Here is a 17,389-nt window from a genome sequence, read left to right on the forward strand (position 1 = left end):
CCTTCACCTTCCAGATTGATGAATTTTCGTTTCACGTATGATATCCCATTTTTTCCAGCCAGGGATTCCACATTTTATCGAATTCCCTGATATTCCTTCTCTTAATTTATACTACTTTCTCCTTCCATATTGTTTCTGTAACTGCGTTGACCCACTCTCTTATAAATGGGCGAGTCTCTGCTTGCCATCTTTGAGCAATTAATTTTCTTGCCTGAAAGAGGCACCTTAACACTGCTTTTACCGTACTGGCTGCTTCGCTTATTTCCTCCCATAAACCCAGTATGCATGTTCTGGGGTCCATCTCCAACTTAGTTTTATATATCACATTTATAACGTTAAGGATCCCTTGCCAATACCTAAACAATTTCGGGCACCTCCATAGCATGTGCATTAAATCCCCCGTTTCCTGGCACCAAGGGCATCTACTCTCCACCCAAAATGAAATAATCTTTTTGGTGTATAATGTATCCTATGTATTATCTTCAAAAATGAAAACTTCTGTGCAGGCGAAACTGTCACCATATGTCCTCTCTCCAATATCTTCCTCCATTGTCCATCTGTTATAGTCCCCAGATCTTCCTCCCATTTCTCTCTGCTTTTGAGCTGTTCTGGACCCCCAATACTCCCCTCGCACATATATGAATACAATTTAGAGATAAACCCCCTCATCTCCCTCCCACCACCCAGTTTTTGAGAGATAGGGGTTCTATCCCATATTGGTCCCACCCCCTCAAACTGGGCATTTAAAAGGCTGAATATTTTTTATTCCATCAGAGGATGAGAAGTTGCCTGTACTGCTGCCGGAATATAGTGCTACTTACTGTATGTAGCTAATACTTCTACAGTACATTATAGCACACACAGAAGCCACATGGTTTAGTAATGGAAACTGGCCCAAACAAACTATTTAAAGTGTCAAACCTGGAATTCAGCCAAAACGTATTCTTTTTTTGCTTTCAATAGAATGGTGAAAAGTTATTATTATACACGATTTATATAGCGCTAACAGGGGGGGGACAGCACAATTGCAGTACAGGAGGGCCCTGCTCATAGAGCTTACATTCTAAGGGGAGGGGGTGGTGATACAAAAGGTAATAGATGCAGGGAATTTGATGGGGGCAGTAGAAGTTACAATCTATGTCAGTTTTTTACTGTTGTCTGAGGCTCCATTGGGGAAAATTCCCTTCCTGTTTTGGAGGGCATGTTCCCAGGACAGAAATTAAAGGGAATAGGGCAAGGCTAGAACCCCTATTAGCTTTTTATTGCTGTCCATGTCCTTGTTGGAGATTTTCTAAATGGTATTGTCATAGAGACAGGAGGTAAGCCCCAACTATTCCCCCATTGTCTGTGTAGCTCCACCCCGAAGGGGCCGCTTGAGTATGTTTGGTTCTGTACTCTCATCCCCAAAAAACAGTCTTGGGCCCCTCTGGCACACCTAGCAAATACCGTTATTATGAACACAGCCGTAAATGGACATGAACTGTACTAAACCAGAAAGTGTGTTTACTGAAAGACTCTTTATTATCAATACCGTATACATACCGTATACATACCGTGGGTCTCTTTGATGCTACTAATGTCCATGCATCATGTGGGAGATCCCTCAATATAGATCAATGTGTAATTCGACTCTGTTGCATATCTTTGATATTTTTTCTCTCGTTATGTGCCTTATTAACAGTGTTATATGTTTAGATAAAACATTTTCAAGACCACTGTACATATTTTGCTTAGTAATATATAATATATTTAGTATCAAGTCAAGATTTTTTATTTACAGCCAATCTTGAGTGCCTCAGCCTCCTCCTATGGTGGTTTCTCTAAGCTATTGGTATTTGTGGACATTATATTAATAACTATGGAGCTCCCTCTTGTAGAGATCTCAGTCATTTTTAGACTGTGCTGCATATAACGATATGATCCACTACACTTACGTAATCACATGCCGCTTTGTGAATTGCGTGGATATTCGACAGCTCACGCAGCATGACGGTGGGGACACCTGTGACATGCCAGGACGTAGATAAGGCACGTGAGGTTATATGCAACTATCGCCATTTAAAGGTTGGGGATCACACGTGGAGGTAGGTTTGCACTCCTCTGAAGCAGCCGGCGGAGACTGGCAAAACTGGTTAGGCTATTTCACTGTCCACCCTTGCGCCTGTGACCAGGGGACATCACATCATCGTCTTTTGGCTTGGCAGACCCTGCAAAGTACTGGTATCCAACCTGTGCCGATAACATTGATACTTTGAAAGATTCGATAAGTACCATTTACCAAACATATCCTTGGAACTGCACATTTGTTTTGGACTTGCCCCTCGGAATACAAATGGTCCACCAGGGACTGGGATTGGTAGCTTGCATGCAAGTTCTGCTTTTCATTGTTACCTTCAGTACAGTGTGAGGGAGGTGCTTTCAGGACATGGTTTCACTACAGCCTTTACATATATGGCAATTGATGATATACAGACTGTGAACGCAATCCTGATCAACATACCTCCTCTGGACCACTGTTTATTATGTTGTGCTCTTATAGCTACCTCCTAATCACCTCATCAGATAACACTACCTCCTAATTACCTCATTGGATAACAATGACTAGTGCTGAATTGATCCAATTTGTGTGCTTTTTCCAGGATTTTAGGTCCCACTAGTCCAGGATCATTCTCATATATTCCCTGCAGGAACTCAGCCAAGCACTGACTCTTGTATATGTATATACACCACTATTATCCCTCTGTGTTGGCAAAACCGAGGGTGTCAGCTTTCCCACTGTGATTCGTATACTAGAGTTCCCATTGCTATATACTGCTATATATTTACATGCATGGTCATATGACAAGAAAACTGGTAAACTGATTGAAATTAAATATACCCTCACAATTTAGTGGACCCAGCTGACAAAATATATAAATGCAAGGACAATTATAAAGAGTGAATAAAGCCCAACATTTCTGCCCAAAGGTTATAGGCTATCTACACAAAATCCACTAGTTTCCAAGGAGAATACAGGAACAAAAACTAGAGTAGAGATGAGTTAGTCCACCCAAAGCCAATGACACCTAGAGGTCCTCCTGCCAGCCATTGTAGTGAAATTGAGAACATCTGTAACAAGTCAGGACCTGCGGGACAGAACACACCAACAGCTGTCCTTGTTATTCTATCCCCTCCTCCATCTATTTCCTAATATTTGAACAATGGACTTTGTACTTCCAATGTTCTACTGAAAACAGAGAGTTACAGGAGAGGAAAACCTTCCCCAACATGGGGCTAGGGCAGAGAGAAACCCTGTTTTGCTTTATTTTCATCTTATCACCCCTCCTAACGTTTGCAGGTAAGCAATGAAATGTGGTAAATGTTATTTAATCAATTAAATACAAGGATTGTGCTATGGCATTTGATAAAAAAAAATGGTACTACGTTTAAAACCGTTTTTACATAGTGGTATATGGTGGCATATGTAGCTGTGGGGGGAAAAAAATTGTATTATCGTACAAATAATTTCACAGAAATGAAGCCAGCTAAGAAAAGTCAAACCTGACATCCAGCATCAAAACATTTCTATATACTTAAAATGTAAATGTAGACATATCTGTAATATCTAATCTCATAGTCAACAGTCATTCAGTTCTAACTATTGGCCCTAACAGAGGACCTTTAAAGATGGCATGAGACAGTGAAGAGTGCCACAGATCTGCTACTGTAAAATTGATGGTGGTGTTTTTGTCGCAAACACAACTAAAGAGAAAGCTAGATTTCTCTATGCAATATATGTATACTACAGAACATATTTTGAGTTACTATCGTATAGTTTGGTGAACTATATTTTCCTGATCGTACTTAATACATAGCTATGCAGGTTCCTGCTTCCTTGGCTACCTTTATTCTAGACTGTGCAAACTACCTTGCTGGTAAAAGCATTTACATGATAAATCAAGTATGTTTTTTCTTTATTTAGTTTTAGCCTATGTTTTAGTCTATGTTTATTTAGTCTGATGCCGCTTACACACGGTCGTTTTTCGGCATGAAAAAAAACGTCATTTAAAATCATCGTGTGTGGGCTTCACATCGTTTTCGGCTTCTGAAAAATTTCGTTTTTCGTGTTGTAAAAAATGATCGTGTGTGGGCTAAAACAACGTTTTAAACCCGCGCATGCCCAGAAGCGAGTTATGAGATGGGAGCGCTCGTTCAGGTAAAACTACCATTCATAATGGAGTAAGCACATTCATCACGCTGTAACAGACAAAAAAGCGCGAATCGTCTTTTACTAACAAGGAATCGGCTAAAAGCAGCCCAAAGGCGAATAGAACTTCCCCTTCAGAGTGCCGTCGTACGTGTTGTACGTCACCGCGCTTTGTTCATCATTTTTTTTAAACGATGGTGTGTGGGCAACATCGTTTTTAATGCCGAAAAATTACCGTGTGTACGCGGCATAAGGAGAATAACACTGGGGGGACAGGAGCTGTTGTGCACAATCATTGTGCAGCACTACAAAGCTGAAAGCAAAAAATGTATATGTGAGAAGTATGGCTTCTCCATAAACATATATAATGTCAAACTAGCATAGGAACAAGCATTAATACGTATAAGCTGCGGACTCTCTCCCTCTTTCTGAAATGTAATATATTTGTTTACGCAGCTTGCAGTCTCGAAAGATGTTGGTAAAGGTCTGTGCAGTTCTTTTTTCAAACCGTATGTCCTCTGCCTATAATGTTGTGTTTCAGTAGCTAGTTTGATGAAATTCGTTGAGACAAAACAATGAGTAATAAATCTAACATTATGCAAATCTTCCATTGCCCACCATTGTTAGTTCAAAGAAGGAAAACTGTAAAGTTCTGTGATATTCGCTGGGAAGCTTCATGAGTCACTGCAGCTTTCCTGTATGTAGAACTTCTGGCATAAGATACAGTACATAGGCATATAGTAAACAGATGGGGGGTGGTGCTGCTGCGCTGTTGCCAAGAGAAAATACAGTGCCACTAGGCTAAAGTAAGGAAAAAGATATAGCAATAGGCTCCTAGCATAATGGATTAAAATTTTTCATAAATTGGAAAACAAGCATCCAGACATATAAAGTGCTATGTGCATAAATGATAAGTGTACACAACTGCCGCAATCATATAAATAAAGTGCAACATACAATAAATGAGCTGTGTACATAAGCAGCAAACTGTGCAAACTCCACGGTACTGTGTGTAAAAACTGCAGACTACAATTGTGCAGAGACCACAATAACAGTGTACAAAGTGACAATAAAATAAATAAATATAAATAAACTTCTAGGTGCAAGGTTTAAAATCTGTGTCCAAAAGGACTGCAATCAAAACAAATGTCAATGATAGTATGTACAGTCCAATAAATCCAAAAGTGCAAATGCAATCAAATCGTGAACAGACAACAATGGATCAATCCTTTCTCTGTGTCATTAATACATTCCAATGTGCAAATGGTACAAAGTGATGGAGAGATACAGATCTCTTCTTAGTGCGACTTTACACTTGAGACAACCACATATTAAATAAACCTGGGGTAGAGTTCCTCTCTTGAGCTCCTGGGCCAATAGATTGTTATGCATTTTTTTATTTAACCAATCAATATACACCTATTGCGATTTTTTTTTTTTTTTTTACCAAAAATATGTATAAGAATACATAATGGCCTAAACCGATGAACACATTTGTTTTTATATATACTTTTTATATATATTTTTTGGATATGTATTATAGCAGAAAGTAAAAAAAAAATATATGTAGCACTACCCCCGAAGGAGCTGCTGGTTTAGATTTGGGCCTGCCGTTACCTTACTGTTCACCATGCTTGTCCTAGTGGTCCTTTTGGAGAGTTATAAATGTCCACACCAACACTTGGTTTCTTTTTCTTCAAGGGTTTTATTAAACAAGTTCCGTTAGGGATAGAGGGTTAGGGAAGATTCAGGTACCTTGCTTTGCAGATTGTGGGTATAATCTTAGATCCAGAAGACAAACTGTTCCCACACTGGATTCAGCAACCACCGGCTAGGCCTCTCTCACTGACCTAGCAGCCAATGCGAAGCTCATTCAAAAATCTCTGCCACAGACCTGATGAATGCCGTTGAGTCGTTACATGGTCCTCTGCCATAGGACCATGCAACCACACATGCACTTTGCAAAGTTCCAAAGAAGTTACCCAGCTCACGGTGCCAGGATCTTTCAGCCAATCCGGGCGCACTGTGAGATAAATTGGCCAGGATGCGTCCTCTAATTGAATCCTCAATTGTTCGGCTTCTTCCTGCAGAGAAGACAGCACAGGACCATCCCCGGACCAGTAGGCCCCATAAACTTCTGGGCCTACTCTCAGTAACGGAGCCTCGGGCCAGCAGGCCCAAAGACCAAAAGTTGCTAATACATCCCTGAGGCCAGGAGGGCCATCAGTTCAGGATCGGAAGACCCCGCCAGAACTGTGTCTGCCCCTTGAGTACCCCTCCCCAGAATGCACAGCGGCGGGGACCACGCCACTGAGCTGCTTCTGGGCAAGAGGCACCCAATACACCCAGCCCATTTCAGTTCCAACCTTGACCACCGGTGACAGCGACATCCACAGTCAGGTGGAAGATGCGCAACGCAGCCGAGCTGGAACAGAGACCCATAATTTGGCATAGAATTCTGAGCTAAACTACAGCTCAGATAACTACATTTACAAATAGCGCCTATTCAACAGGAGCTTCATATATTATTTTTTTTTTTTTCAAAGTTGTCACTCTATTTTTGTTTATAGTCCAAAAAATAGAAACTGCAGAGGTGATCAAATACCTCCAAAAGAAAGCTCTATTTGTGGGGAAAAAATAACATAAATTTTGTTTGGATACAATATCCCACGACTGCGCAATTGTCAGTTAATGCAATGCAAAGCCATATCGCAAAAAAATGGCCTGGTCATTAAGGGGGAAAATCTTTCCAGGGCTGAATTTGTTAAAGTAAATTTAAAGGCAAAACTTTTTTTTATTAGTTTTGGATAGAGCGGAGAGGGTTTAGAACACTTGTCAGGTTGTTATCGCTGTCTGTGCCCCTGTTAGTGACATTCACCCTCTCTATTTGTCCTGTTCAGGGTTATCACTCAGGCCTCGTACACACCAGCGGATCTGTCCGCTGAAAACGGTCCGCCGCCGGATTTCTGTCTGATGGTTGTACACACCATCAGACAGAAATCCGCGTGGACACGATACGCGGTGACGTGCGCGGCCCTGGAAAGTCAATGCTTTCACGCATGCGTCAAATCACTTCGGCGCATGCGATGGCTTTCGGCCGATCGGACATGTCCGGTGAGTCTGTACAGACGACCGAACATGTCCGACGGACAGGCTTCCAGCGGACATGTTTCTTAGCATGCTAAGAAACATTTGTCCGCTGGAAACTGTCCGATCCGCCGGACAATTGTCCGGTCGGCCGTACACACGACCGAACATGTCTGCTGAAACTGGTCCGTCGGAACCAGTTCCAGCGGACATGTTCGGACGTGTGTACGGGGCCTGAGAGTGAAATTTAAAACAAAATCCCAAATTTTGTGTTGTCACCAGAACAGGAATAGAGCGGAGATCTTTCAATGGGGACACTAGTTTTGGTGACAACCATGGATTCCCTCACTTTTTGGGATTTTCTCATTCTTCCTGTTTTTACTATGGGACAGGAAGTGAAGGGAAATCTCCCCAATAGGACACAGACAGAGGTTATACATTTCCCTCATGTTACTTTACTTTAAATATTCACATAATAAATGAATAATAACTAATTGTATAACTTAATAAGTTTTGCAAATACTAGTATTTGCTACGTTTACAGTGCATTAAAATCAATATATATTTACCTATATCTCCGTTTGTTTTATGTGATTTTGTTTTGCAGTTTTCCTAAACAATAAAGAGGCAGACAGTGTATTGAAGAGTAGGGTGAGGAGAGCCAACTCAATTTTTGAGGAGTTCAAGGCACCCTCTTTGGAGCGGGAATGCATTGAAGAAACCTGCTCATATGAAGAGGCCAGGGAAATCTTCAAGGATGAGCGACGTTTGGTAATCGCATACATTTCTCTAATAAGATTACACCATAATGTTAAGTCATAGATTTATGGCATAATACAAGTGCCATTAACAAAAAAATGGTAGGCTATAAGAATCAGTGATTGTAACCTGCTCACTGAGCAGAAATGTTTTACTTATTCCTATTAAGAGAATTTTATACATCGAGATATCTCTTTAAAGCCCAGTTTAAACCTGCATAATACATTCCAGGTGTATCAAAATAAAAGGTGTGCAAGGCCATACAGTTTGATTTCCCTAAATATCAGCCCCAGGGCAAGTGAGACGTAAACAAAGTTTGTCCTCCTGGTGCAGCTCCTTGTCGGGTATCCAGAGGCAGCTAGCACCTTCCTTCCTAACCTACTCAACTTGTTTCCAGCGGATAAATCCTCTGGCGGATTTTGATCTGATGGCTGTACACACCATCAGATCAAAATCCCCGCGGAATACATCCGCGGTGACGTGGCCGACCCTGGAAGATGAATACTTCCACGCATGCGTCGAATCATTACGACGCATGCAAGGGATGGGATCGGACGGACTTATCCGGTGAGTCTGTACAGACGACCGGATAAGTCCGGCGGACAGGATAGATAGATTTCTTAGCATGCTAAGAAATTTTTATCCGCTGAAAATCCGTCGGCTGGATTTTTATCCGCCTGAAAATGTCCGCTAGGCCGTACACACGACCGGATCTATCTGCTGGAACTGATCCTCGGATCAATCCCAGCGGATCGGATCCGGTTGTGTGTACGGGGCCTAAGACACTGAAGATCTTTCAGTACCACTGGACTATATTTAGCTGATTTAAATTTGGGATTTAATTGGACTGTTATGATTCTTGATATGTTTAGACCAGTAAATAATTGTTACATTTGTTACTATTTTTTTCCTCTACCAGAAAGAATTTTGGAGGACATACAAAGGTATGCTACAACAATGCATTCTAATAGGAAGGTGGGGGCGGGGGTGTTTATAGACATTTATTATATATTGTTTGTTTACAGATGCCAATGACTGTCTCTCCAACCCCTGCTTGAATGGAGGTATCTGCAGTGACCAGTTTCAGTCATATGTCTGCACCTGTCCAGAAGGTTATGAGGGTAGAAACTGTGAAACAAGTAAGCTTTTCTCTATGCGTGCTGGATATAACTAATGCTGAATGCTTAAAGTGTATTTCCACTTTTGCAGCCATATTGGGAAAACATAACAGTTATGTTAAGGAGAGGCAGGGGAGTTAATATTTACCATAACTAACCCTGTCTGTACTGTGCTGGCCAATATCATTATTAATTGTAAACTAGATTGGAACATAGTCTGTCCTAACAAAGGTTCTCAGGGATTGTATGTATGCATGTTAACGCAGTTCTTCAGTCAGCTTTTGGAAAATTAAAAGTCCGCAGCTACAAAAACTGGAGATGCTAACTTTTAAAAAACAGACACTCGCCTATCTACTGATACTCCGGCGTATTTTCAAATTTGCTGCGTCGTATCGTTATTTGTGATTCACAAACAAGATACGACGGCTTTTGGCTAAGATCCGACAGGCTTACGGTTTGGTACGCCTTCGGATCTTAGGCTGCAATACTTCGGCCGTCGCTGGGTAGAGTTTGCGTCGTTATCCTGCGTCGGGTATGCTAATGAGCATTTACGGCGATCCACGACGGTTTTCGCGTTCGTTACGTCGTCGCTAGTAATTTTTTCCCATCGCAAAGTTAAGCCTCGTTATACATGCCTTAACTTTACACGAGCCATGTTAAAGTATGGCCGTCGTTCCCGCTTCGAATTTCAAAATTGTTTTTTTTTGCGTAAGACGTCCGGGAATACGAAAGTACGTTACGCACGTCGGCGTTCAAAAAAATGACATCACTTCACGCAAAGCACGGCAGAAATTTCCTAACGGAGCATGCGCAGCACGTCCGGCGCGGGAGCGCGCCTAATTTAAATGGTACACGCCCCATTTGAATTGGGCGGGCTTGCACCGGACATGTTTACGATACACCGCCGCAAGTTTACAGGTAAGTGCTTTGTGAATCAGGCACTTACGCTGAAAACTTGCGGCGGTGTAACGTAAACGGGATACGTTACGCCGCCGCTAGTGTACGTGAATTGTTGTGCAGAATAAGATAAATAAATCTGTTTTTACTTTCAGAAAACGATTGAGCATTTAAAATTTATTGTCACTTTAAGATTCAAACAAAGAATTGGGACGTTTAGTAATGTACTTTTAGGGGTCGCAGCATGTTTTGTAGCAAAGTGTAAATTGATGCAAAAGTATTAGCCAAGTAAGGTTCAATTTTGGGTTTAATGTCTGAATTAGTATAATCTGCTTGCAGTCCTTGGCTTAGGATATTTGAGTCACTGAAACTTTAAAGCAGTAAACAAAATTTGATAAATATGTATATTCCCTCAGATGTGGAAGAGTCAATAACATGTGAAAATGATAATGGACAATGTGATCAGTTCTGCCATAGCTCTGAGGAAGAACATCGGCAGTGTGTGTGTATGGAAGGCTATGCTCTGGGCCAAGATGGAATATCATGCATTCCAACAGGTGGGTGGTATAACATCTCTTGGGAACATTCAACCAGAGTAAAAATATGCCAGGTAGAGCCTGACATGTTCCGGAGCACAATCGGACAAAGGGAATTTATATATATATATATATATATGTATATATATATATATATATATATATATATATATATATATATATATATATATATATATATACACTGTGCTGTGAAAAAGTATTTCCCCCCTTTCATGATTTTTATTTTATTTTTTGCATATTTCCCACATTTAAATGATTCAGATCATCAAACAAATTTTAATATTACACAATGATAACCTAAGTAAATCCAGGATGCAGTTTTTAAATTATTATTTCATTTATTAGGGAAAAAAAGCTGTTTAAACCTGCCTGGTCCTATGTGAAAAGGTAATTGCCCCCTCCCATGCTGAATCATGAACTATGATTTACCACAATTTTTTGGAAAGCTGAGTTAAATTTCACACAACCAGACCTGATTACTGCCAGAACTGTTGAATCGAGAAATCACATAAATAGACCCTGTCTGACAAAGTGAAGCACGTTAACAGATCACAAAAAGCCACACACCATGCCACAATCTAAAAAAATTCAAGAACAGATCACAAAAAGCCACACATCATGCCACAATCTAAAAAAAAAAATCAAGAACAGATTAGAAACAAAGTAATGTACATGTATCGGTCTAGGAAGGTTTTCAAAGCCATTTTTAAGGCTTTGGAACTCCAGTGAACCACAGGGAGAGCCAATATCCTCAAATAGAGATAACTTGGAACAGTAGTGAACCTTCCCAGGAGAGGCCAGCCTACAAAAATTACTCTAAGAGCATGACGACGGCTCATTTCATAACAAGAACATCATACCAACAGTCAGATGTCGTGGTGGTATAGTGATGGTCTGGGGCTGTTTTGCAGCTTCAGGACCTAGACGACATAACATAATTGATGGAACCATGAATTCCGAGAAAATCCTAAATGTGAATGTCTGGCCATCAGTTTGTGACCTCAAGCTCAAGTGCACTTGGGTTATGCAGCAGGACAATGATCCGAAACACAACAGAAAGTCCACCTCCAAATGGTGTAAACAAAGCAAAATTTAAGTTTGGAGTGGCCTAGTCAAAGCCCGGACTTAAATCCAATTGAGATGCTGGATCATGACCTTACACAGGTCGTTCTTGCTGGAAAACCATCCAATTTGGCTGAATTAAAACAATTCTGTAAAGAAGAGTGGGCCAAATTTCTCCACGGCAATGTGAAAGACTCATTGCCAGTAATCGCAAAACGCTTGATTGCAGTTGTTGCTGCCAAGGGTGGCACAACCAGTTATTAGGTATAGAGAGCAATTTGGACAGCTTTTTTGCCTTAATAAATGAAACCATCATTTAAACACTGCATTTTGTACAGGTGAAACTGGAAAAATTTGAATATCGTGCAAAAGTTCATTTATTTCACTAATGCAACTTAAAAGGTGAAACTAATATATGAGATAGACTCATTACATGCAAAGCAAGAGAGTTCAAGCCGTGATTTGTCATAATTGTGATGATTATGGCTTACAGCTCATGAAAACCTCAAATCCACAATCTCGTAAAATTAGAATATTACATGCAATCAATAAAACAAGGATTGTACATAGAACATTATCGGACCTCTAAAAAGTATGAGCATGCATATATACTCAGTACTTGGTTTGGGCCCCTTTTGCAGCAATTACTGCCTCAATGCGGCGTGGCATGGAAGCTATCAGCCTGTGGCACTGCTGAGGTGTTATGGAAGACCAGGATGCTTCAATACCGGCCGTCGGCTCTTCTGCATTGTTCGGTCTAATGTCTCTCATCTTTCTTTTGGAATTCCCCCCTAGATTTTCTATGGGGTTCAGATCAAGCGAGTTTGCTGCCCAATCAAGCACAATAATTTCACGGTCATGAACCAGGTTTTGGTGCTTTTGGCAGTTTTGGCTGGAAAATATAGTCAGCATCCCCATAGAGCTTGTCTGCGGAAGGAAGCATAAAGTGCTCCAAAATCTACTGGTAGGCGGCTGCGTTGACTCCGGACTTAATAAAGCACAGTGGACCAACACCAGCAGATGACATGGCTCCCCAAACCAACACAGACTGTGGAAACTTCACACTGGACTTCAAGCATCTTGCACTGTGTGCCTCTCCATTCTTCCTCCATATTCTGGGTCCTTGGTTTCCAAATGAGATGCAAAATTTGCTCTCATCAGAAAAAAGGACTTTGAACCACTGAGCAACAGACCAGGTCTGTTTTTCTTTAGCCCGGGTAAGACGCTTCTGACGTTGTTTGTTGTTCAGGAGTGGCTTGACAAGAGGGATACAACATTTGAAGCCCATGTCCAGGATCCGTCTGTGTGTGGTGGCTCTTGATGAACTGACTCCAGCCTCAGTCCTCTCCTTGTGAAAGTCCCCAAAACTTTTAAATGGCCTTTTCCTGACAATCCTCTCCAGGCTGCGGTCATCCCTGCTGCTTGTGCACCTTTTTCTTCCAAACTTTTCAATTCCACATAACTTTCTATTAATGTGCTTTGATACAGAATTTTGGGAACATCCAACTTTTTTTGCAATTACCTTTTGAGGCTTTCCCTCCTTATGGAGGTTGTCAATGGTGGTTTTCTGCACAGCTGTCAGGTCAGCAGTCTTTCCCATGATTGTGATTCCTACTGAACCAGACTGAAAGACCATTTAAAGGCTCAGGAACCCTTTGCAGGTGTTATGGCTTAATTAGCTGATTAAAGTGGGACACTTTGAGGCCAGAATATTGCACCTTTTCACAATATTCAAATTTTATGAGATTGTGGATTTGGGGTTTTCATGAGCTGTAAGCCATAATCATCACAATTAAGACAAATCACGTCTTGAACCATCTTTCTTTGCATGTAATAAGTCTATCTCATATATTAGTTTCACCTTTTAAGTTGCATTAGTGAAATAAATTAACTTTTGCACGATATTCAAATTTTTCGAGTTTCACCTGTATTTACTCGGGTTATCTTTGTGTAATAAACAAGTCATTTAACCACTTCAATACTGGGCATTTTCACCCCCTTCCTGCCCAGGCCAATTTTGAGCTTTCAGCACTGTCACGCTTTGAACAACAATTGCGCGGTCGTGCGACGTGGCTCCCAAACAAAATTTACGTCCTTTTTTTTTCCACAAACAGAGCTTTATTTTGGTGGTATTTGATCATCTGTGTTTTTTATTTTTTGCGCTATAAACAAAAAAAGACCAATAATTTAGAAAAAAACACAATGGGGGTAATCCACAAAGATCCGGCGTAAATTAATTTTTCCCATTTAAGTTACACTGCCTTAAAATTTCTACCTAAGTGCCCGATCCACAAAGCACTTACCTAGAAATGTTTGGCTGTGTAACTTAAATTCCGCCGGCGCAAGGCGTTCCTCTTTTCATGGGGGCGATTCCCATTTAAATTAGGCGCGCTCCCGCGCCGGCCATACTGCGCATGCTCGTAACGTCATTTTCCCGACGTGCATAGCGCGAAATTACGTTACGCCGAGCTTTGTGGATTGCGACGGGTCAATAAAGTTGCGTCGGGAAAAAAAAAAGATACGGTGCGAAAAAAAAAAAATCGTGTCGCTGGACAGAAGGGTCTGTTTTTACATGGTGTAAACAGTTTACGCTTTGTAAAAGCAGCCCTAATTTTGCGTTTGCAAACTAAAACTTACGGAGAAAAAACGAAGCTGAAAAGCTTCGTGGATCTCCGTAAGTGCTAATTTGCATACCCGAGGCGGCATTTCGACACGAAATGCCCCCAGCGGCGGATGCGGTACTGCATCCTAAGATCCGGCAGTGTAAGTCCCTTACACATGCCGGATCTTCTGCCTAACTATGGAAAACTGATTCTGTGGATCAGTTCCATAGTTAGAAACAGGGATACGACGGCGTAACAGCAGTTACGCCGGCGTATCCCTTTTGAGGATCTGGCCCAATATTTTTTACTTTTTGCTATTATAAATATCCCATTTTTTATATATTTTTTTTCTCAGTTTAGGCCGATACATATTCTTCTACATATTTAAAAAAAATCGTAATAAACGTATATTGATTAGATTGCACAAAAGTTATAGCGCCTCCAAAATAGTGGATAGATTTATGACATTTATTTATTTTTTTTTACTAGTAATGGCGGCGATCTGCGATTTTTGTCAGGACTGTGATATTGCGGCAGACAGATCGGACACTTTTGACACTATTTTGGGACCATTCACATTTATACAGCGATAAATGTGACTGGCAGGGAAGGGCTTAACCACTAAGGGGCGATCAAGGGGTTATTGTGTTCCCTAGGGAGTGATTCTTACTGTGGGGGGAGGGGACTCACAAGGGGAGGAGACCGATCGGTGTCCCTATGTACAAGGGACACACCATCGATCTCTCTCTGACAGGACGTGGATCTTTGTGTTTACACACAGAGATCCACGTCCCTGTCTCTGTGACGAACAATCGTGGGTACCTGGCGGACATCGCGGCTGCCGGACACGCGCATTGGGTCCCCAGTGATGCGGCGAGCACGCGCGCTCCACACTGCAGGAATCCCAGGACATCGTATGACGGACGCCCGGAGGGACGAAAGGTTCCTGCGGCCGTCATATTACTATGGGCCGGGCGGGAAGCGGTTAAGTGTGACAAATATGCAAAAAAAATACAAAATCAGAAAGGGGGCAAATAATTTTTCTCAGCATTGTGTGTGTGTGTGTGTATATATATATATATATATATATATATATATATATATATATATATATTTGTTTACCACCAGTACATGGGGGGTGGGGAGTTTAGTATTTTTTTCACATGAATTAAAATGGGATCAGGAGATAATTCACAAACAAAAAAACATCCCGGTAATAATATTTAGACCAATTTCCACATATATGAAACTTTTGTTGTGCTAATACAAATCCTTTAAAAGTTTTTCTACAATTTTATTAAAGTGGATGTAAACCCACTCTCATCCTTTATAAACTACTGCCATGGTGCTGATCTATAAGGATATAGATGCCTCCTGCATGTATCCTTACCTGTCAAATGTCTCCCCTCTGTCTGTTATAAAAACTGAAAAACTGCAGATTCTGTGGGTGGATCTGTTGTCTGGAGCTTGGTGGGTGGAGTCGTGATGTCAGTAGACTCAATGCCCACCTCTACACTCCCCTTGTCAACATGCATTTTCTCCTTTGTATTCCTTACACTAAATTCTGCTATGAGCACTAACATCCAGACAAAACCCAGAAAAGTAACCACATGACATCAGAGTGGGGTGGGAATTAAAAAATAATGCCTGTCTCAGGCTAGTGCATGAGATATGTAAATAACCTGTCATTCACAGCAAGGGGGAAGAACAGACAAAAGTTTCTCCTGTTTGTCCATTTATCTCACTGAAAAAATAAGAGGATTGCTCAGAGCTGAATTAACTCTTTGTGGCAAGACTGGGCACAGATGATAGGAAATCTTATACTCTACATTGTGACAGCAAAAAAAAATAAAAAATTCGGGTTTACATCCACTTGGTTTTTAGGTTTTGCCAACAACGGTGGGGAGTTTAGTGGTTTACAGAAAACAAATTAAAATAAATTTATATATATATATATATATATATATATATATACACTGTAAGGGGTTAGCTCGGTAGCGGGGTGTGTAATCCCTTGGATGGGTTCACCACACACTGAATTTATACAGACTGGCAGTCGAAGACGGTTGAAAACAAAGATTTTGGTTTATTCTTCCATCTTGCTGGAAACAAGTGCAAGCATCCAAACAGCATAAACAAAATCAAACATAAAATAAACCCTGGTCACTTGGGGCGTCTATCTTCACCACACAGGAACCTATCTAATGAAGTCTGGCACAGCCTAGTGCTGGGCAGACACTGCTGGTCATACAGCAGAAAAACAATAGTCTTTTAAATTTTTATCACGCAGAAAAATCAATCCTCTCCTCACCTCCTCAGAAGACTTTCTGGCACTGCTCTCCTTACTCACAAAGACTCAGGATGCAGCAAATCAGTGGTAATCCCCTGGATTACTTATAGAGGCCTTATTTGCCTCATTCTGAACAGCTGACGTCTTCCAACGCCCTCAAACCTTTCCTGGCCACATTTGCAGCCGACGCCTAATAACAATTGGTGTATTGTCTAAACAAGGCAGAAATGTATGTCCCGTCTGTGACAACATCCACAGATTTACCTGACTTCCTGTCACAACACATACATACATACATACACTTGTGCTCAGTTTACATACCCTGGCAGAATTTATGATTTCTTGGCCATTTTTCAGAGAATGTGAATGATAACACAAAAACTTTTGATGGGCCATGCTTGTGTCGGCACAATCGCTGTAGTTTCCACCAGGGGTGAATAACAAGCACTGTCGTTTTCACCGGGGTATATGTTACACAGTGACAACAATCTTGGGCTGTCCTCCACTCTTCTTGTCTCCCATTAAATGTAACCAGTCTTCCACTTTGAATCACAGCCACTATTCGGCCTCATGCACACTGGACATTTTGCCATCTCTTCTAGATGCCTTTCCTCCTGACAGCAGCGTGTTGCCAGAAAAAATACTTGATGCTTGTAAACACGTGTAATGCCGCGTACACACGACCATTTTTAATGACGAGATAAATGCCATTTTTTAAATTGGTCATTAAAAACGATCGTGTGTAGGCTCCAGAGCATTTTGCTTGACGTGAAAAATGGGCATTAAAAATTTAGAACATTCTCTATTTTTCTCGTCATTTTTCACGTCAT

General features: G+C 41.1%; 1 protein-coding gene across 1 annotated transcript in view; it reads left to right on the top strand.

Moving 5' to 3' along the window:
- Nucleotides 1-3,132: 3,132 nt before the first annotated feature.
- Nucleotides 3,133-17,389, top strand: part of F7 (coagulation factor VII) — a 31,939-nt gene continuing 17,682 nt past the window's right edge. The window contains exons 1-5 of the mRNA XM_040336242.1: nt 3,133-3,337; nt 7,881-8,044; nt 8,952-8,976; nt 9,058-9,171; nt 10,464-10,604. Of these exons, the coding sequence (XP_040192176.1) occupies nt 3,268-3,337; nt 7,881-8,044; nt 8,952-8,976; nt 9,058-9,171; nt 10,464-10,604 (514 nt within the window). The 5' untranslated portion in view covers nt 3,133-3,267. The remainder of the gene's footprint in view (nt 3,338-7,880; nt 8,045-8,951; nt 8,977-9,057; nt 9,172-10,463; nt 10,605-17,389) is intronic.

Source organism: Rana temporaria, chromosome 2, assembly GCF_905171775.1.
Source record: "Rana temporaria chromosome 2, aRanTem1.1, whole genome shotgun sequence".
Taxonomy (NCBI): Eukaryota; Metazoa; Chordata; class Amphibia; order Anura; family Ranidae; genus Rana; species Rana temporaria.